The 22269-nt window shown below is 45.7% G+C and overlaps 1 protein-coding gene across 1 annotated transcript in view; it reads right to left on the bottom strand.

Annotated features, from left to right (window-relative positions):
• Positions 1 to 1797: 1797 nt before the first annotated feature.
• MRPL37 (mitochondrial ribosomal protein L37) overlaps positions 1798 to 22269 on the bottom strand; it is a 102964-nt gene continuing 82492 nt past the window's right edge. The window contains exon 7 of the mRNA XM_085602564.1: positions 1798 to 2073. Within this exon, the coding sequence (XP_085458690.1) occupies positions 1996 to 2073 (78 nt within the window). The 3' untranslated portion in view covers positions 1798 to 1995. The remainder of the gene's footprint in view (positions 2074 to 22269) is intronic.

Here is a 22269-nt window from a genome sequence, read left to right on the forward strand (position 1 = left end):
TTGAAAAAGTAATAAAATGTTTTTTTTTGTTTTTTTAAAGTCAGTGCACAAATTAGTACTCTATCCCTAGGTTGAGTACATGTTAATTTCAATGGGAGAGTATAATAGCATTACTGCATTTTATTGGCCCTTCCATTCTGAAGACATTACAAGGAGGCATGTGATGGCCGAAGACTGAAGTCTTGATTTATTTCTTGTTATATTTCAGATGACTTTTGACTACTTTATCATCTATAATCTGGATTTTACTTTGCAGTGTGAACAATTAAAACCAAATATTTCGCTCCAGGCCAAACACAAAGATACACTTTTAGTTGGAAACCTTTCAGGGATGTGAGTCCCAGTTGTTAGTGTAGGTCAGGGGTACTCACAAACTTTCTCTCGGGGGCCAAATTTACAGTGTGGTTTGTGGCCGAGGGCCGCACCGGTGGGGGCGGGGGTAGTGGGGGAGAGGGCGGGGCTAGAGCAACAAAAAAAAACTGTGACCATGAGGTTGAACACAGGCCCCTGCAGCAGACGCCTTCGTCCACTGAGCCACCTGACCCGGCATTCACACATATCTATCTATCTATCTATCTATCTATCTATCTATCTATCTATCTATCTATCTATCTATCTATCTATCTGTCTCCCTCCCTCCCTCTATCACTCTCCCTCTCTCTGTCTCCCTCTCTCTCTATCTATTTCTCTCTCTCTCCCTCTGTCTCCCTTTCTCTCTCTCTCCCTCCCTCAGTCTCTGTCTCCCTCCCTCCCTCTCTGTCTCAGTCCCCCCCTCCATCCCTCCCTCTCCCTCCCTCTGTCTCCCTCCCTCTGTCTCCCTCCCTCTGTCTCCCTCCCTCTGTGTCTCCCTCCCTCTGTGTCTCCCTCCCTCTGTCTCCCTCTCTCTTTCTTCCTCCCTCCCTCTGTCTCCCTCCCTCCCTCTCTGTCTTCCTCCCTCTCTCTGTCTGCCTCCCTCTCTCTCTCTCTGTCTCCCTCCCTCCCTGTCTCACTCACTTTGTTTGTCTCCCTCTCTCCCTGTCTCCCTCCCTCTCCCTGTCTCTCTTCCTCTCCCTGTCTCTCTTCCTCTCTCTCTCTCTCTCCCTCTGCCTCACTCACTGTGTTTGTTTCCCTCCCTCTCTGTCTCCCTCCCTCCCTCCCTCCCCCTGTCTCCCTCCTTCCCTCTCTCTCCCTCCCTCTGTCTCCCTCCCTCTCTCTCCCTCTCTCTCCTTCCCTCACTCTCTCCCTCCCTCTCTCTTTCTCTCTCCCTCTTTCTCAATCATTTTTTCTCCCTTTTCTCGCTGTCTCTGTCCATCTCTGTCTCCCTCCCTCTCCATCTGTTCTCCCTCTGTCCCCCTCTCTCCCTCTGTCTCCCTCCCTCTCCCAGCTTGTCTGTCTCTCTCTCTCGCTGTCTCTCCCTCCCTGTCTCCTGCTCTGTCTTCCCCCTCTCCCTCTTTCCCTCCCTCTGCCGCACTCTGTCTTCCTCCAGCTTTAAACTCACCTGCTGCTCTCACTAGCTGCTGCCCGCCCCCCCCCCCCCCCCTCCCCTGTCCGTCACCTCACCCGGCGCTGAGTCAGCTTCCCTGGAACACAAACAGCCGAACACAAACAGCCACCGCACCCAAGTACTTCACAGGTCTTTTAAAGGCCAAGTCACTTGTTAATGAGGCTTTGTTGTATTTCATTTGTAGGTCTTGTGTTCAATTTCAACACTTTATGAACAGTGATTGAGAGGTGAGTGGGGAGACAAATGGTACAGGTTGAAATAAGTGATTAAGAGAACAAGACAAACAAAGAAATGTTCCTCACCCAATAGAGACATATTATATTTACAACATTTTATTATCACAAATATTTCCTGGACACCATCTGCCACATAACATGTCGGATTTACTCATCTGTCCAAATAATAAATACTTAAGATTCGTTTCCAGTGAACAAAGTGAAGGCAGGAGTAAGAAGAAAGCTATAAATGGCGATTTGTACAGAGTTGTGTTTTCTTCCCAGTAGCTACGAAGTTTACATTGCGCCGTGTAAGTACATTGCCAAAAATTTCTTGAATGTGTCAGGTTGGTAACCAAATACACCAGAAGGCACCTAAGGAGAAAATTCAGTTAAAAGTTAGCATATAAAATTGGATTTTTCTTTTTAAGCAGCACTATCCCGAAACTGCCATTATTTCAGTCCAGGGACAGAAAAAAAGCATTCTTATATTAAAAGCTTGATAATTAAGTCAGTAATTCAATTCTTTATTCAGGTACAAAAAGTATCTACAAAAGTTAAGACATACGCAATAAAAACACATAAAAAGTATGCAATAAAACGTATAAATAAATAAGACAGTTCTTAAAATACGTAAGTAATTACAATGACATTTATTGAAATACGGGCTCGTACAGCAGTTCTCACAAAAACATGTGTATGAACTACTGATTCATCCTCACTGAGCTGAAGCAGCATAGTAAATGCTGCCCTAAAGTGTGTAATATTGCGCCGCTTTATCAGGGGGAGAACAAAGAGCTTTGTGTGCATAGAATAAAAACCACAAAAGAATAGAAAGTGCAATGAGGATTGACCTGAGCTCACATTACATAGGCAGGGCAGGGCAGGGCAAGGACTCCAGGTTTGCTTGAATGTCTGGAGAAGCATAACAAGTACTTGACGGTGCCAGCCCTAAACCAGAACAGTAAACTGCTCTCCCAACTGCTGCAAGGTGCAATCAAATAGATGTGTAAGCTAAATCAGATTGCTGTTGGTGCAGAAGGTAACAAACAATGTTTTGAACGGAGCATCCAGACGATTAATCTTGTTGTTATTATAATAAATAACCAATTGTTTCCATTTTGCTGGTAGTAGGCTTTCTTGCTGCTATTTGAATAGTCATACAGTTTGGTGGCAAACTTAAATATCCAAAATATGACTTCAAAATCAATAATTTGAGCTCCTTGGGGTTTGGGTGCCTGATTTCTCCATGGTTCTGAGTGAGAAGGCTGGAATTGAGGTGCAGCTTTTGATGTAGAACTACTGAGAGTTCTAAAAGTGTGGTGTACTATGGTTGACGGGCCCATGTGGGAGCTATCATAATCCGTTTGAGGGATGTTCGTCTGAGCTTTCGAACCAGAAATGGAAGGAGTAGGGGAGGCAGAAAAGCGAAGGCAAATATCTTAGACCAACTGAGCCATAGGGCATTGCCTTTGAAGCAAACGTGTGGGAAACTGGAGGTGAAGTTTGGGCATTTTGCGTTGTCCACTGTGGCGAACAAATGTATTTGTGGGAATCCCCATTTTTTAAAGTATGGAAGGGGAACATGGGAGTGAATTTCCCACTTGTGTATGTGCTGCCTCCTTCTGGGGTCAGCAATTTGATTGTTGACTCCTGGAAAGTATTCTGCCAGAATAAGACTTTTTTGATGAATTTCCCAGCTCCAGATGGTCGGAGAGAGGCATGACAGCCGGAGAGAGTGTGTCCTTCCTTGTTGTTGTAGATAGTACATGGCTGTCATGTCTGTGCGGACTAGGACAACTTTGTGTATGAGATGAGACTGAAAAGCTTTGAGTGCTAGAAATACTGCTAGAATCTCTAGATAATTGATGTGGAGACGTTTGTGCTTGTTGCCAAGAGACCCTAAATTGTGTAATTGTGAAGATGGGCACCCCAACCTGAGAGAGTTGAGTCTGCTGTTAGCACGATCTATGTAGGGCTACCCTTTTAATACGTTTTGTGGGTTCCACCACTGCAGAGAGCAATGGGTGCGGCTGACTACCAACACTAGATCTGTTAATTGACCCCGTGTCTGATTCCACTGACATGCTAAGCCTTCTTCTAGAGGACGCATGTGTAGTCTTGTATGAGGCATTATTGCAATGCATGGCGCCATCATTCCTAGCAGTTGCCTAAAGGTCTTGGCTGGCAAGGTTTGATTGGCTTGAAACTGTAATAACAAAGTTTGAATATTGAGAATTCTGACTGCAGTGGGAGAGGCTAGAGCCGTGTGAGTGTTGAGGGTCGCTCCCAGATAAAATTGTATTTGTAAAGGATATAGATGAGACTTTTGCATGTTGACAGTGAAGCCTAATCAGTGTAGTAAGTTTAACGTGGCCTGAGTGTGTTTTAAACACTGTTGGTGTGTTCTGGCCCTGATGAGCCAGTCGTCTAAGTAAGGGAAGATGTGAATTTGTTGTCTTCTGAGATAAGCTGCTACCAATGCTAGACATTTGGTAAACACTCTGGGGCAGTAGTTACTCCAAAAGGGAGTACCTTGAACTGATAGTGTTCGCCTGCTATCAGAAATCTGAGATATTTTCGATGAGCTTGATGGATTGGAATGTGAAAGTATGTGTCTTAAGTTTAGTGTGGACATAAAATTGCCTTGCTGTAGAAGTGTAAGCACTTGTTGAAGCGTAACCATATGGAAATGTTCTGACAGGATGAACTGGTTTAATCGGCGAGATCCAAAATTGGTCTCAAGGAGCCATCCTTTATGGATATTAGGAAGTAGAGAGTTTAAACCCCCCGAGTCTTGGTACTGTAATGGAACTGGTTCTATGGCTCCCTTTTCTAAGAGCGATTGCACCTCTTGTTTGAGTAAGTTGTGCGACGACAACTTGTGAGTGCGAGGTGGAACATTTGGAGGATTAGTGGGAAGCTCCAGGCAATAACCATGTCGGATAAGCTCCATCACCCATTTGTCAGATGTTATGGATTGCCAAATGGGGAGAAGTTGTTGAAGTCTTCCCCCGACAGGTGTTAAATAATCGAGGGGAGATGCGGGCAAGTCACTGTTCGTTGGGAGAAGGGAGTTACTTGTTGGTTGAGGCACCTCTACCCCTACCTTTGGAATTGTTTCCTCTATACCTTCCGCTATAAAAAACCTCTAGAGGGACAGGATTGGGTGTTGCCTGAAGATGTGGTTTTGGACCCCCCTTTGTAAAGGAGCAGCGAAAGGAGCCTCTATTTGATGGGGATTGGGGCGCTCCCATGAACTTTGCCACTTCAGTGTCTTTTTTCATTTTTTCCAAAGCCTGATCGACAGGATAAAACAAGTGTTACTTGTCAAACAGGGTGTTTAAAATGGATTGCTGAACCTCCGGTTTAAACCCCAAAATCCTTAACCATGCATGCATTCTGAGGAGAATACTGGTATTTATCTTCCTAGCCATGGTGTCAGCAGCATCTAGAGCACATCTGATGGAAGAGTCAGAAATGAGTTTGCCCTCCTGAACTAACTCTTGTGCTTTGCTTTTGTGTTAGTCTGGGATATATTGGAGCAGCTGCCCCTTCTCATCCTAGTGTGCCCTGTCCTAAATAGCTAGTAGGTCCTGTGTGTTTACGATGCGCCTGTTGTGAGCGGCTTGAGCAGCCACTCGTTCGCCTGAGGCATCTATAAGCTTAGATTCCTAGTCTGGGGGTGGTGCATCACCAGCGGTTTGTTAGCTCTTTTGAGTGCACTGGACACCACTAGGGAGTCAAGAGGTAATTGTCCTTTGATAAACACAGGATCAGATGAAGGTGGTTTATATTTTGTATGGACTCTGGGAGTTAAAATACGTGCTCAAAACAGGGTCTTTAAAGATGTCAACTGCATGCACTTTAGCATATGGAGTGTTTGACTTGACCTGTTTGAGGACCCAAGTGTTTCGAATAAAAAGTCTTCTTCTAAGGACTCAGGCTAAAGGTCTGAGTCAGTATGCCCTGGAGGGGTCACTGGTGTAATCATTCCATTGGCCTACAGGCAAATGAGCGTCTTCTTCATCAATATCATCCCCTTCAAGCTGTGTATGTGGAGATCCCGGAGGTATTATGTGTAAGGGATCTAATTGGTAAATCTGGAGGTGGAGGGAATTGCGGTGCAGGATAAGCAGGGCTGGTACCCATGTCCTTTTTCTTCTTCAGAGGGATTTTATCTGCAGGGTCCTTTGAATGAAAGTGTGCGTTTAGCTGGTGTTTCAGCAGAAATATCTCCTGTATAAGGATGGATATAAATCTTCTTTTGTTTAGGATCCAATTTAGCTTTGAGAACATCTAAAATTGGTTCTGGTTTGGAGAGGATGTCCTTTGAATTTGGTGCCGAAATAGACTTGCTTTTGGGAGCGGAAGGTTCTTTAGGAGCAGAGGGCTAGGGCTACAAACCAGGTTTGTTCTTTGTACCGGAGTGTTTCGGCTCCAAACCAGATCCGTCCTTCGAACCGGAGGGTTTTGGATCCAAAGATGATTTTGGCCGAATCGATCCCTAACCGGAAGGCTTGACGATTTGTTTCGGTGCTGTGCAAGAATGCCGGGCGTCGGAAACATTGTCTCGGTGCCGACCTTGGCCAGAAGGCAGAGGTGGTGCAGTAACATTATTTTTTTTGGAAAAGGTTTTAGGGGGCAAGGGGTCTTCGGGGCACATGGCACCCTGTCCCGGAGGCACGTCTTCGGACTCCAAATTGATCTTGAGTTCAGAATCCGACTCTGGAATAGAGAAGGCCTCTTCTTCTGCCTCCGATGCTTCAAACGCTTCACGCTCAGATTCTTCGCCGACATCTGAAGTGTGTTGAATGCTTTGATGTTGCATTTCACGTCGTAGAGCCAGACGATTGGTCGGTGCGAGGGTACTTGGCGCTGCACTGATAACAGAACTGGAATAGAGTTCGTTCAATCGGTGGAAGGGTGGACTGACGGGTCTAGGCTAGAGGGCAGCCCCTGATATTTTGATTAGAAGATAGAGTGTTTCCCAATTGATTCACTAACTGGAGAACAGGGAAACGTGTACGAGAATAATATTGTCGAGGGTAGAGTGAATTGTGCACCGAGGGTAACCCGAACAATGGTTTCGAACCGGAGCATAGCAATACACATCCGAACCCAATGGCGGAAAAAAACAATCTAACAAAGAGTCAATGCACATGCGCACTATTACTGAAAGGAGGAGTCACCTTTCCTCATTACTGGAAAGACTTCTTCAAAGAAAAACAACCTGCAAACTTCCGGTCCCAACACTGGATGGCCAGAGTATGCAAAGCATGTGTATCTACAGCACACATGCCTCAAACATATGTATTTATTATTAACACTTACTAACACAATATATTATCTCCTACCCAGAGATACAAACACAATACTTTGTCAACAGAATACGTAAACAGCACAAAATACACAGTGGTCCTCAGAGGGAGACCAACCCATATACTAAAATAGTGGAATGCAAACCACAACCTAAGTCGAGAATGGACCCAGAAGATGTAGAAGAACTGGGGACCCAAGGAACCACTCAAGGTGAGTATCTAGGAACCCCACGGAGGCCATGTGCAGAGTAGGAACATGACCACTTGCTCAATGTTAGTCAATAGGTAAGTTGCTGCTGGAATTTTAAAGAAGGACCCTTCCCAGCGGACTCTGAAGAAACCGCGTGGAAGATGGAAGGTTGGAGAGCCACCCCACCCATGGATACCCCAGGAACCAGGTTTCCTACACCAGGGAAGCCGGTTGCATAGGTGCGAAGTGATGTCGGAAACCACAGTAGAACAAAATGGAGGACTTTAGCAAAGATGCCGCTGGTGAAGAAGGTGAAAGTGTCCGGAAGAACCCAAAGGTCGATTCAAGATAAGGTACCTGCAACCAGAAGGGACAGGGTCTATGCAACTCAGGAGTGACAAAGAGGCACGGAAGATGAATGCCCACTGATGTTGGAGATGCAGTTGAGTTGACGGTGCCCTTGATGTTGCAGCTGTATGGACCAGGCGACGCAGAGGAGGACCAGGAGCTGTGTACGAGCTGTCCCACGTCGGATGTCAAGAGCCAAGTGTCAGTGCCCGGCAGGGCCACCAACCAGCCTTGTCAATGGCAACCAACATGGTTGAAGAAAAAGGTGAAGTGTCAGGACCAGCAAGATCCAAGTGACTCACCACGAGCAGGTAAGTCAGAGCAGGCCGAGCAAGCAGGGGAGCCCACTGGAGCCAAATGACCCACGGGCCAAAGGCACAGGAGTCGTAAAAGGACCTTGAGCAGCTCACCAAAGGATGAAGGCCCAAGGTGCAAAGGATACGATGCAGGTGAAGATCTTGGCTGCAGGAGATGCTGGAGGTTGGAGCTTCTTGGAGCCTGAAGATCTCTGGAGGAGAGAGTCAGCAAGCCTTGGCAACGGCAAGTCTCCAAGGTGCACAGGGGTTCTGTTCCAGCTGTTGCGACGAGGGATACTGGCCTCAAACACGGTGAGAAGACATTGCAGGCCTCAAGGGAGTTGCAGAACCACCACCCGTGTTGCTGAGCCTTTCGGAGTCCATGGGAGCCTAGGATCAGCAGACCGGTCAGCTGTGTTGCGGTCCCTACAGATGCAGGGGAGTGCCTCCTTCACTCCAAGGGAGATTCCTTTGGTGTCTGGGATGTCCACAGGCCCTGTGATGAACCCTGTTTGAGCACAGGCACAGACGCTGCAGCAGACTTGCAGAAACGACGAGACCAGGAGCAGCAGGAGCCTTCCCAGTTGCAGTCTCGGTTCCCAATGCGAAGTCCAGTGAGGTCCAGAGTGCCCAGGTTGAAGTGGTTTGTGATCTGAATCTTTTCCCTAAGGAAAGGGGTGGGATGATTTAGGGGTCTCTCCCAGAAGATAGGCTGGACAGTGGGGAGGATACTCCCATGTCCTTTGTCCAGTTTCACACCGGAGCAGTATGCACTAAATGTGCCTTCACGCAGTCTGAATGGCTCCGGCAAGCGCCCCCACCCTGTTCCAATACACTAAGTCATGTCTGGGAGGTGGTCACACCTCCCTGTGACAGGATCCCGATTGTCCTGCATGCCCCTGCTCGAGCTTGGCTCAGCAGCAGCAGGGCAGAATCGTGTCTCTGGTTGGCAGCAGCATTGTTTGCTGTCTGGGTCTAGAAGACTGGTACCGGGAGCAATGAGGGCCTCCTGGAGGAGCTTTAAATTGCATGGACTCATACCTCCCACACCGTTTACGGTGTGGGAGATATGATTCCACATGTTTGATAACAAACACGACCGGGTTCGTTACAGCCAGTTTAGAGTTGGTCATCACGTAATGACGCATGGCCACTCTATGTATCTTAATGGCTGATGCACTTAAAACCCGGGAGAATGGTTGTAGGGGTGTCCTGCACATGCAGGGCACCCTCACACTTAAAACCGAGCACCCTGCCTTCAGGATTGATAGGCCTGACTTAGGGGTGACATAGGTTTTAAGTGCAGTGACCTCAGATATAAGGAAATATATATGTAATAAGTGGTGCTAGCACCAGCCTACACAGAATGCAATGGCAAGCCTGTAGTCACAATTTGAGTGGTCTCTCAGGGGTGGCATAAAGCATGCTTCAGCACATGGGAGACCCCTAATGTGTACCTATGCCCTGTGTACCTTAGTACCATATACTAGGGATTTATCAGGGTACAGCAGTAGCCAATCTGGAGTGTACCTAAGTACTCACCATGTCCAATTAAGGGAAGAAGCATAGAGACTGTCGTCCTGATTAGAGGATCCCACTTGGAGTAGGCAGTAAAACAGAATGACGCCAGCAAAAAGTGGCAGTGACCATGAAAGCAGATCCTACTTTCCTACACATGCAAAGAGTGAATTGGAAAATATGGGGCCAGTTGGTAGGTTTGCCATTTCAAATCTACAAGAGAGAATAAACAACATATCCAAGGCTTTGGAAACGTAGAAGCTTCTTCCTCACACAGGACTGGAGGGCCCCCTGTGTAGTTTAATCAATCCATTTCCAAAATAATACTGTAAAACGAGAACTGCTGCCTCATATGTTTACAACTGTCCTCTTCTGTTGCATACAGGTGCGCAACAAAACAGAATTCAAGACAAAGCTACATATAATCAGTAAGCGTTCAAACATGGAAACCCTTCGCTTTTATATGGTCAAGATATGTTTAGGTCATTGAACCTGGGATAAATTCTAGTTTCCATTCTATGTGCATGTTTTCATGTGTGCAGTAAATATTTTACGCAAGTTGAGCTTTCCTTCTGATATGCAGTTCTCCTCTGTGGGTTTCTAAACATTTCACAAAGAATAGGTGACACTTGTATTTCAAAACTTTTTGAAGCCACTTTCATTCTTACTCTTTTTGCTGATCCGCTATGGGTGTAAAAGGGGTGGTACCACTGCTCTGTACACTCATACTAACCCCCACTGAAAGCAATCTGATGGTCCTCATCACTTCAACAACTTTGCATTCAGTTAGTTTGAAAGCCTTGTGAAAAAGGACATGATCAGTGAATTTTTAAAATGTGTCATCAAACAAGCTAGAAGAAACAAAAGTCTTGCTGCTTTTAGGTGTTTCTACTTCGCCTTCTTGATGCTTCATTGCTCCAACTGTGCAGGTGTTTTACTACCCTTACTGTATTTCAGTTGTTTTACATGTTCTCGACTTTGACAAATGTAGCATTAGAGGACGTCTCGAATTTCTTTAGTTTGCCTGTCAGATTCTCATCACTCTGAAAGGAATCTGCTGCGTTGAGGCCTGACTCCAACCTTAACTGGGGCTACTTCACTGATGAAACAAGATTCCACAAACATGAATGTCAGTTTCCAACTGCACTGAAGCATACTGCACTATCAGCCATGCATCCAACCTACATAGGTGCTTACTTGCATACATTTCCACTTGGATAGATGTCTTCTGAACCAACCTAACCAAACATCTAGGTATATGTAAGGCTGCGGCAATAATTAAACATCCTTCCCACACTGAAGAAGCTACATCTCATCTGCCTGTGATTCTGCTGCATTACTGCCACTCATGACTAATATTTGTGTGAGAAGCAGTAGTCATTCTATGGGGCGATACGCTTGAAATAAGTGCATTAATTCATGTATTTTTTGCAAAGGTTTGCAGCAAGCTAAGGGTAGCAATTTTGTCACTTCATAGTACTGAGAGTAAAGGAGGCACGTGAAAAGAGTGGGAAGGGGAAGTAAAGAGTATGCTTGGGTACGTTAGTAACCATGTCTGATATTCTTCAGTCATGATCACTGAGACTATGTAGAGTCCACACTTTCAACAATCTAAATATTTTCATACATTTTCTGAACCGTTTGTGACTTGGTTCAGATCTCATATATGGGTTCAGGGAATTCCAAGGTTTAGATCCTTGAAAAACCCAAGGATCAGCCACCATGTTCTATCCTCTGGGCTCAGGCTTGGTCTGATGGGCAGATGCATATAGAGGTTCCTTGTAGGTGTGTAGTGAGGTGCCAGTTTCTGTAGATATTCTGGACCTTGGCCCCAGAATGCTTTGTGGACACAGGACCTTGAATTTGATCCTGGCTTCTGCTTAAAGCCAACGGAGTGCATTTAAAGCAGGTCTGATGTGGCAATACTTGCTGAGCTTTAACCACAATTTGTCTGCCTGGTTCTGAAGACTGGCGACGATGCTCCTAGGTGGGCTTGCATATATGTTACTGCATCGTGGTCTCTAACGTTTTCTGTAATAAGTGCAACTTATAATTAATTAAAAAAATCATTCAGAGCTTTCAATAATGTTACTGTTGTAATAGTGACTGTGGGAAAGTGTCCTTTTTGACATGGTCACTCCCACTTTTTGCCTGGTATATGATGCAATTTTGACTGAATTGCACTTGGTTCCTACTACCCAGGTCCCCAGGGCCAGTGCTCTTTCCTTAAAACAAGTAACTGTGCAATTATTCCACAATTGAGATGACCTTTAGCATTCCTTTAAGTCCCTAGTAAATGGTACCCCTCGTACCTATGGCATGGGTACTAAGGAGGGTCCCTAAGCGCTGCAGCATGTATTGTCCCACCCTAAGGGCCCCACCACCAAACTCATGAAAACTGCCATTGCAGGCTGCGTGAAATGGGGCAGACAAAAGTGAAAACACGACATGTCAAGCATCCTGTGTGCCATTCCCACAGACACTGCACACAATATTTCCAAGTCATCTCTACAGCAGGCGTTATAGCCCTATGGCATGGTGCATTATATTGTACGTGAGGACATGTCTGCCTGAGCAGATATGGCCCTGTGCTGTGTAGTTCCATTGCTAAATAGTACAAGACGGGAAGAGGTGTGGCGCAGCGGCCAGGGCGACTGATGTTGGACGCAGGGGATCACGGTTCGATCCCCAGCACCAGCGGCAGGTCAGCCCAGCACCATGCGACTCTGGGCAATAGCTCGCTTAATCTTCCCGAGGACCCCTAGCGCCAGGATGCCTACGGGTAGCTGTGTGCTTTACAAATACTGGATTTTTTACAAGTGAACAGAGAAGCGATTTTAAGTGTATGTACTAGGCACTGGTCATTAAGAGCTCCCCAGCTACAAGATGACTTCACTGAGATCTAAGGTGTTTGGTATCAAACACCTTGTTTTAATAAATCCATACTGATGCCAGTAGTAGATTTATTAACATATGATCACAGAGGGCACCTCAGAGGTACCCCCGGAAAACCTACCAGCCTCTTAGTGTGCTGGCTGACAGGTATCGTCCAGCATGCCACCAAATACATGTTTCTGACCCCCTGCAGGTGACAGCCGATGCTGTCTGAGGCCAGAAACAATGCCTGCTCCGGAGGAAGGTGTTCACACCTTCTCCAGCAGGATGGCTAGTAAATCTGCATACCAAGGCCAGGAACTTCAAAGCCCCTGCCGCCTTTGATATGCGATCCCGGCTTCACTCAGACTTGGGAGATGCCAACACCTGCCCTGAGGCACATTTGGCACTAGGACAGGTGGGAAATCAGCTATTCTAGGAGGCGTGGTGCACTACCAAGCCAGTCACAACACTAAGATGGGCTGCCTGATGTGCCCAATGAAAGAAGGGTCCCACCATTTTGATTTTGGTGGAAAGAGGAATTCTGGGACAGGGTTATACCCACTCCCACAGGGAGTGGTGATTTAGGAGGTGTAGTGACCCTAAGGGTACATGGCCCATTGGCTACTACCCTTTGCTCACTTTAACCATTTCACTGCTAGGCCTCCCCTCCATCCCCCCCCTCCCCCCAGCCCCCCCCCAGTGCTAAGCCTTTTTTCGGCTTTTAAGGGGCGTTTGCGCTTAGGCTCCTGTAACTTTTTGTCCACATATGGTATCCACGCCCAATGTGTGCCCTTTTCTTCCAAACCCAGGGTTTGTGGATTCTCCTGGAGGGGACCCATAAATTAGCAAAAATACAGCCAATTTTATTTTTATTTTTGGAAAAATGGGGAAAAAGTGCTTCAGGAGAAAGCATCTGTTTTTTTCCCCTGCAAATGGTATCAACAAAGGGTTTGTGGTGCTGAGATCATCATCCTCCCAGCTTTCAGGGACAAGCAGACTTTTTTCAGAAAAACAATATTTTTTACACAGTTTTAGCATTTTACTGGGACATAGCCTATTTTTGCTACTTTTTGCGCTTCATCCTCCTTCCAGTTAGTGGTTGAAACGGGTGTGAAAGCAATAATGGACCCCGGAAAGCTATACATTTCTGAAAAGTAGACAAAATTCGGAATTCAATAAATGGGTCATTTGTGTAGATCCTTCAAGGTTTTTTCATAGAAACTAATAGTTGAAAATAAGAAAAATTGAAAATGAGTTTAAAAAAACAGCTATTTGTGCCAACGTTTTCACCTGTAACTTCTTCTAAGAATGACAAATGTTTGAAAGCAAGATACCTTTACATTCACTCAACCCTTCTGGTTGTGGGTCCAGGACTTGTAGGTTAATTTGGTAAAATATAAAGAGTGACAAATAGGTATCAAAGACACCTATGTATTTTCAAAATGGGAACAAAACACAGAGTTTAGAAACAGTTGCTATTTGCACATCAAATTGTGGTTACCCGTACTAGCCTGTCAATTGTAGGACATTTTTCAAAGTGACTTCTTTTTTACACATTGTCTTACATTAGGAAGGCAGAAATGCATAGAAAGTCAAACGGTAATAACAGTTGCTCTACAATTCTGAGTTCTCCTAAGTCTCCCGATAAAAATGGTACCTCACTTGTGTGGCTAGGCCTAGTGCCCGCGAGAGGAAAAGACTAAATACGCAACATGGACACACCACATGTTTACAGTGAAAACAGACCCTTTTTAGGTCTTGAGTAGCGTTGCAGCACAACACGCTGCTCGCTCTGCGAGGCCTCTTTTGAGCAAGGAGATTTCAGAAGGGGACTTGAATTCCCGCCCCTCTTTTTTATTGGCTGGCGTCACCGTTTATGCTAAACGGTGGCCTGCCATTAGAAATGAGTTTTTTTTTGTTGCCGTCCTTTCCCCTTTTCGTCCGGCCGATCCGGACAGGATCGTCAGCTTCACGACTGTCGTGAAGCACTTTCTTATCTTTAGGGGGAGGGGGCATCTGTTTCTAATTAGCATGGCCTTAGCGCGGCCAAGCTAATTAGAAACAGATGGCCCCCCCTAACGATAAGAAAGCGCTTTGCAGGACAAAAAGGGGAAAGGGCGGTCTGGCCATTCTTCGGAGCTGGTCATGTTCCGACGTTGCTCTTGTTGCTGTTTTCTTGTTTATTTTGTGATCATTCTTACATTTAACCGCAAAATGGCGTATGTCAAACCAAAGATGTTGTTTTTGGGCAATGCATGATTTTGAGTGCTAGCTTTTCTCAGGGTTGTCAGTCTCGAGTTCCCCCCCCCCACAAAAAAAGAAGTAGCTGAGGTTTTATGGATCGGAAAGTAAGGGAACAGGATATCTGAGAGAGAACCCCCCCCATTAGGGCCTTCCCTCTCGAGCAGAACTGCATCCTTTTTCTGGGGTGCTCGCTGGAGATGGCTCGTTTTGATATGTCTAACTTTCAAAGGGCGCTAATGCAACGGAGAAGGAGGGAAAAGTGGCCACAATAGCGCAAGGCTGTGGTCTGACCTTGCACTTGCCACACTTGCTACGTCACACTACAAAGGCCGGGGCGATTAGTGGGAATAGCAGTTCCTTGATGCTCAGTTTTAGGTTAAGAAAACAGCCTGTGAGTTCAGACCTGCTGAGCAGGTGAGCAAGTTAAGGACTGAGAGACTTGAGCGTGTTGCTTGCATCGGAAATTGGTGATAAAATTAGCATGAATGGATTCATCTTCAGTTGATTGCTGGAGCATCACATTTTATTGAAAGTTGACCCTGTGACCCCAGGCGGGAAGAACACATTTCTTTTTTTCCAAATTAAAGTGTGATACGCAAAAGGGGAACCCACAAAAAAGCAGAGCCAGGCTTTCTCCAAAGAAAGTAGAAGAAAATTAAGTCTTCCAATGTAACATTAAGCATAAATTTACCCACCTCTCTCTTTTTCTTTTATTTAGGATCTAAACCCGCCTCTCCTTCCGCCGCCTCCTTTGGCTACTTTCATAGCTTCCACGTCTGTTGCCGCTTCCTCTTCAGGAGAGGGACAAAGGCCGGTGCCCCCGTCCATCGACCCAATTGCAACCTTAAGATCGCAGACCCGCCCAAGTGTGTAAGTAGCCTTCAAGCGTGTCTGCTAGTCATTGTACTTTCTTTGCCATATCTGCAGGACTCTCCCTCTTAATTGTGAATTCTGAACTTACCTTTGAATGTCTGCTGCTCTTAAGGTCAACCAATCAGTCCTGTATTTACTCTTTCGTACTATGCAATTGATATAGCAAAAAGCATTAAAAGTGAATAGTTCAGAAAACGATGTCCAGCCTTCTTGGGGTTGTCACAACTTTTCCTATTTGTTGTCATTCCAAAAGTAAACACATGGAGAGTATGGGACACACAGTGGATCTAGACAACTTCCTAAATGCACTTTTGCACAGCAAACCAGTTGGCATGTACTGAGCCATGTAGCTCTGTATTATTGAATGTACTAGGTCAAGGCTTTATTAAAAAGGGAATCGTGCATGCTGTACAATAATTTGAGTTGGTACAGTGCCCGAAGTCCCTGGCAGAAAAAACATTTTTAAGTGTGTGATAACACAATCGCGCCGCACCCATGCTAGCCAGACATGGGAGCATTTTGTGCTTAATGTGAGCCTGGCTTTTAAACATCTATGGCTTATATCGGTGGCAGGCTGGGATTGGCTGATGTTGGGTGAGAGGACGGGCCAGCAGGGCTCGGGCAGCTCAGCTTCACCTGCCTCTTACGTTACGCACGTGTGTTTGCTAGTTGAGTTGGTGTGAGATAGGAGGTACTCAAACTGCCTGGTGAATATGGGCCCTGGCCACCATGTCAGCAGTGGATACTTTGATTTCTCCACAAGCCGTTGCCATTGAAACAGCTGATCCTAGTCAGGCCGAGTAGAATGGGCAGACGGGGGAAATTTATATTTTACGCTTGTGAGACAGCTTGCCATGAACTTTAATTTTGTTGATTTGATTTGAATGCAAGAAAATTGCAATATTGATCTTGGGCTGGTGTTTCCAAGCTGTACGAAGCAGTGGATGGTGCAGTCTTTTGGATACGTTTTTCTATGTTACGCTTCACCTTTTATTGTAGTTTTGTGCAGTCGTGGGCCTCATAAATTGTGCTAGTAGTTTAACCCATTCCCTGCTCATGACGGTACCACTCCGTCATGAGCCACGGGCGCCGTGTGCTCATGACGGAGTGGTTCCGTCATGCTGCGGCCGTTGGCGGCCGCTCCGCCCACGCGGCACTGATTCCCCGCCTGTGCGGGCGATCAATGCAAGTGGGCGGAGTCATGACGGAACCACGCCGTCATGAGCACAGCTCGCCCGTGACTCATGACGGTATGGTTCCGTCATGAGCATGGCGGCGCCGCGCTGACCTCAAACCCCCCCAGCGCCGCGGCGGAATTCGTGCCACGGCGAAGAGGTTAACAAAGAGCAACTGCTCAGTATCACTTTTTCTTAGTCACACTTTTGGTTCCTGTTCAAGAGTATGACCTCATCTGAATTGGCTACAGTTTCATTTGTTAGAAATAGCAGCACCGCGCCAAAGACAACTCCGATTGGCCCTTTAAAGAAGAAAAAAAGGCACTGGTTTTAAATCGTGAGCAGAATCTAAAAGCTTATTCCTTTGTATGACTCAGATTTGAACCAGACCTGATGATTGGTAGAAAGAGTGGTAATTCAAGCATCCTTGCACCACAGCAAAGATGTCAGCCAAGATTGGAATACTCACTTGAAGTGAATCTATTAACCTAAGGTTCATTGTCTATGAATGGGTTAACATCTTTCCAACTTCCTCCTGATGCAGGCATAACAATATAACTAATTTCGAGAAAAAGTTACAGTGGGGGGAGGGGGGGGCTTGCTTCCTCGCAGTGAGTGCAGAATGTAAGAAGCATTTGCAATGCAATTGGTCTCGCATTTATGCCAGTTTAAGCTGTTGGCATTGTAAATGACTGCCTTTTATTTATGTTTTTAAAACTAACACAAAAATAAAAGGCAGTTACTTGCAATGTCAATAGCTCAAACTCGGTTAAACACGAGACCTATTGCATTGCAAATGCTTGTTTTGCATAGTGCCTAGCTGTGGATTTTGAACCCGAGCTCAGCCTGCACCTAAGGAAACCTAGCAAACCTACATATTTTTGAAAACTAGACACCCAGAGGAATCCAGGATAGGGTGACTTGAGTGGCTCTCACCGGGCTCGGTTATCCAGAATGTCTTGCAAACCTCAAACTTTGAAAGAACTAAAAATCACATTTTCCTCACATTCCTGTGATGGAAAGTTCTAGAATTTGGGTGGATCCTCCTAATTCCACCCACCCGCGTCCTCCAAAGTCTTCTGACAAAAATGGTACCTCACTTGTGTGGGTAGGCTTAGTGCCCGCGACAGGAAACGGACCAAAACGCAACGTGGACACACCACATTTTTACAGTGAAAACGGACCCTTTTTTGGCAAAGTGCCTAGCTGAAGATTTTGAATCCTAGCTCTGCTGGCACCTAGGGAAACCTACAAACCAATACATTTTTTTAAACTAGACACCCACAGGAATCCAAGAGGGGGTGACTTGTGTGGCTCTCACCATGTTCTGTTACCCAGAATCCCCTGCAAACCTCAAACTTTGCACACAAAAAAAATCATCACATTTCTGTGATGGAAAGTCCTGGAATCTGCGTGGATCCACAAAATTCCATGCACCCTGCATTCCCCAAAGTCTTCTGATAAAAATGGTACCTCACTCGCCTGGGTGGGCCAAGTACCCAAGACTTGGCAAGGGGCCAAAAGGTATTGAGGAGACATCCAAATTACCTATCACAGAACAGCCTGGTTTTGCAAGGAGGGGGTCACCTGGGCTTTTGCCCCTAGGCTCAGCAGAAATTTAGGGAACCTTAAAACCCAGACATTTCTGAAAACTAGACACCCATGGGAGTCCAGGGAGGTATGGAATATCTGTGTGGGAAAGTTGTGGAATCATGGCACAAATTTCATACCATTCAGCGTTCCTCTCAGTCTCCCGATAAACATTATACCTTACTTGTGTGGATGGGCCATGTGGCAATGGCATGAAAGGGCCAAAAACATGTAGAGATTGGGAGGGGGGGGGGGGGTCAAGGCGGGTCCAAGAAGCAGGTCGTTTATGTAAGCTACGTAGAGTCTGCCCCCCTTGGCCAATGAATACTTGTTTATTAGCATATACAAGTTGAGATATTGCTCACAGTCCCCAACCTAGCACAAAACCCAAACTGGAGGTCAGAGTGGACATTGCTGTCATTTGCCCAAGTTTGCAGACTGTTCAGTGGGACCCTGCCCATTCCCTTAGCTGTTTAGTGTATTAACAAAATTGTCTGGTAGCACTTAGTGTTGTCCTGAACTCCTTTTTTAAAGATTGGTACTATTGCCTCATGTGGCCATGTCTTTGAGGGACCCATATTAAGTGCAGCCTTGCGAACATTAGCCAAGAGGGGAGCCCACAGTGGTAAAATGGCTCCAAAGAGATCTGCTGGGATTCTGTTGTTTCCAGTGCTTCAAATGCAGGGCACCTCTTTATGGACTATATTACATCAAGGGCTTCTATGTCTAAAGTGCAAAGTGTTTGTGCAAGAATCGACGAAGTTGGCAGTGTCCTTATATGGGTGCTATTCAGTACCTGCTCTTCCAATATGGGAGACTCCAAATATAGCTGATAGAAATACCTAACCCATATCTCTGGCGGGGGATTAATGTGTCCACGCCACTTCCCTGGGATTTGTCCAAGTAATTTCTCATCACTGTTTGCCAAAACAGCCTGGTGTCCTTTAACTCGGTAGCCTCAACCAAGTCATGATAGGCTTCCTCCTTCAATAACCATTACCTGGCCAATAGTGCAGCCATATACCCCCTTTTACAGGAGCAAACATTTTCAAAATCTCTTGGTGTTTCTTTAAGTGACTTCAGTAGGAGGTTGTGGACTTTAGTGCAAGTGGTGTCGAACCACTTGGTTCGTCTAATACAACTAGTCTTTGGGCTGACGGTGAACATTTTGCTTGATACACCACAAATTTTGTCAAAACTGTCTATTGTTTCAGAACCCCTGCCCTTGCTCTCCTCCAAGCACATCATAAAATCACTATATGAAGCAGTGATCAGATTTGCAAGAAAAAGGCCCTTATCTACTTTGCCCCAACTCACAATCACCCCCTTATTAGGAGCAAAAGATAGCGGTAGTGGAGAAGGGTAGACTAGCTCATGCCTTTTCCCATATGCACCACTTATCGTAACTGAGATCAGCCGCTGGTCAGTCAAGGGGGGAGTCTACAACCTCATAACTCCGAAGCAATATTCTTAAGTTATGTGAGGGCAAGATAAAATCAATAACACTAAAACTATCATGCCCCACAAATGTATGTGTACTAACTAGATCACTGTTGGAGGATTCAAAAGCGAATATCAGATTGAGCCTCATTAAGAGCAAATTAAGTGCCTCCCCTAAGTGAGTGGGGCAGAAATGTGTGATGGGCTCTCCGTCACTGACCAGTAAGTCACAAGATTCTGGGGGAGCTGTGCAGAGTTTATCAATGAAGTCCTCAACCAGAAAATTGCACAGTTGTCCTCCAGATTGTTCAAACTAAGCTCTTTATCATCCTGCAAAAGTCTCACAATAACTGAGTTACAGGCATCAAACACATTTCTATAAAAGATCACTAATAGTATATGTTCAATGTCACATTTCAAGATGATGAGCTGGTACTTGGGCGAAACAAAATTAGTCCAAATCACTTAGCTCCTGGTAGAGCAGCTGTGGAACAGGTCGCAAACCCATCAATAAGGGCATCTACTACCAAACAAGTTTCTTGCAAACACAAGACTGCATAAGGTTTGATAAAATTAAGCCACTCTGGGTTTTGCAGATTTGCACTCAAACCTGCGACATTCCAAGAAGCAAAACCAGCCTCAACATTTGCATTAGGATCGGAATTGCTTAGTTGCACGGATCCCTCGCGGTGTTAGGGGCGAGTAAGATGGTCCTGTTTGACAAGCAAGCACTTCTCCGCCTGCTCCCTGACCCTCAGAGGACTTTAAAACTGTTGATTTGCCCTTCAATTCAGATAATCATGCCCTGACAATGGGGATAATCTATTATTGGTTCTCACAGGCTTATAATTATTGGTCAGCCCATGTATTAACCAAATTTTGAATAAAAGGAATATAGGTCAGAGAGGAGTTTTTTGCATATTACTGTTTACTTTCCCCTTCAGCTCCTAGACCTTAATTACTCGTGAGGGGGTCCCTTTATTTACAAGTGCCATCTCCAAACTATGCCTCCTATCTCTCTCCCTGTCCTCCAGCTCTTCTGGGGTCAGGCTCCTTTGGGATACACTAGTACCTGGTTTGGAGAGTGTCCTATCTGCCCCCCCCTCTCCTGCATCATCCTGCTGCCCCCCAGCATTCTCTTTCTCATCCCCAGCGGACTCTCTCGCTTCCCACCAGGCCTTCAGCACCTTCTGGTACTCCCCCTTCCTAGAGAGACCCATCCCGTGGACTGCAAATTATTTACAAAATGACTTCAGCTGTCTGGCTAGTTGGGCGAAGTCCTGATGAAGGTGGTTTCCTTCCTGTAATTCCACCGAAACGCGCGTAGACCACGTGCGCCCTGACCTATCTAGGTTATTTCCATCAATACCTATTACTGGAGATGTCTTGTTATTCTGATACTCCCCATACCAATAAAGTATAAGTGTGTAGTATGAATGAGAGTGTATTTGAGTTATGAGTGTGGTTCTGAACATTGATTGGTCTATTGCTGAGTAGGGTTTTTGAGGTCTTACAGATTTTGTACAATTTCCAAAAAATTGTTGTTTATGTTTATTTGAATAGAAAATGATTTATCACATGCTAGAAAATAATGAAGATTGATGTACTACAAAAATGATATTGTGAAATGAATAAAAAGAATATATTTTTATAAAAAAAACCAAAAAGTCTTTGTCAATATGATTTAACATGCATAGCATTTAGGCTTATAATTATTGGTCAGCCCATGTATTAACCAAATTTTGAATAAAAGGAATATAGGTCAGAGAGGAGTTTTTTGCATATTATAGTTTGGAGATGGCTAAATTGGATGGTCAGAAGGACCTTGAGAAGAATTGATTGTCAATTGAACTTGAGAAAATGAAAATGGAGCATGAGAGAATGTTGAGGAAGATAGAGATCAGGGCGAGGAGTGTCCTGGTCTCCCCTTCTGGTGGCAGCATACCTTTAGGAACTCCTGAGAGTAGAGTTTATATTTCTAAAGATGTCATTAAGGATTTTCACAAGAGTGAGGATATTGGGCAATGGTTTGCCGCATATGAGCTAGCAATGGTGTCCCACTGGATCCCTGAGAAGGATTGGGGAGTGGAGTTGTGGGGACGCTTTGTGAGTGATGGTAGGGATACCCTGTTGGACCTGCCTGATGAGAGCAGGATGGTGTATGCCCATATGAAGGAAGCTTTGATGACCCGTTATGGTTTGACCCCAGAAATGTACAGGCAGAAGTTTAGAACCTGTAAGAAGTTAGAGGGTACCACATGGGTTGAATATGTGTCTTATTTCTGCAGAGCAATGGATCGCTGGGTAAAAGGTAGCAAAGTGGAAACTTTTGAGCAGTTGTAGGATTTGTTTGCGTGGGAGCATTTTTCTAGTAACTGTTTTCCAGAGCTACGCCAGCACCTGATTGATAGCAAGTTGACTAACCCTAGGAAGGTTGCTGAGGAGGCGGACCGCTGGGCAAGCACCCGGGTCCGCAAAGGTTTTGTGGGAGACTTCCCAGAGGTTTGCAGGGTCCCCAGCAGAGAAGTGGGGGGGGGACAAGGGTAAGCTGAGGGAGTTCCAGAGAGGGCCCCAGATTGATTCCCAAGGGAACCAAGCAGTGGTGTCCCAGCTTCCCCCGGAGAAGACGCCAGTGTCCCCGACAGGTAGGCCTGTTCAGAGGGGGCCACTCACTTGTTTCAAGTGTGGTCAAGTGGGCC

The sequence above is a fragment of the Triturus cristatus genome, chromosome 4_2 (genome assembly GCF_964204655.1).
Source record: "Triturus cristatus chromosome 4_2, aTriCri1.1, whole genome shotgun sequence".
Classification (NCBI taxonomy): Eukaryota; Metazoa; Chordata; class Amphibia; order Caudata; family Salamandridae; genus Triturus; species Triturus cristatus.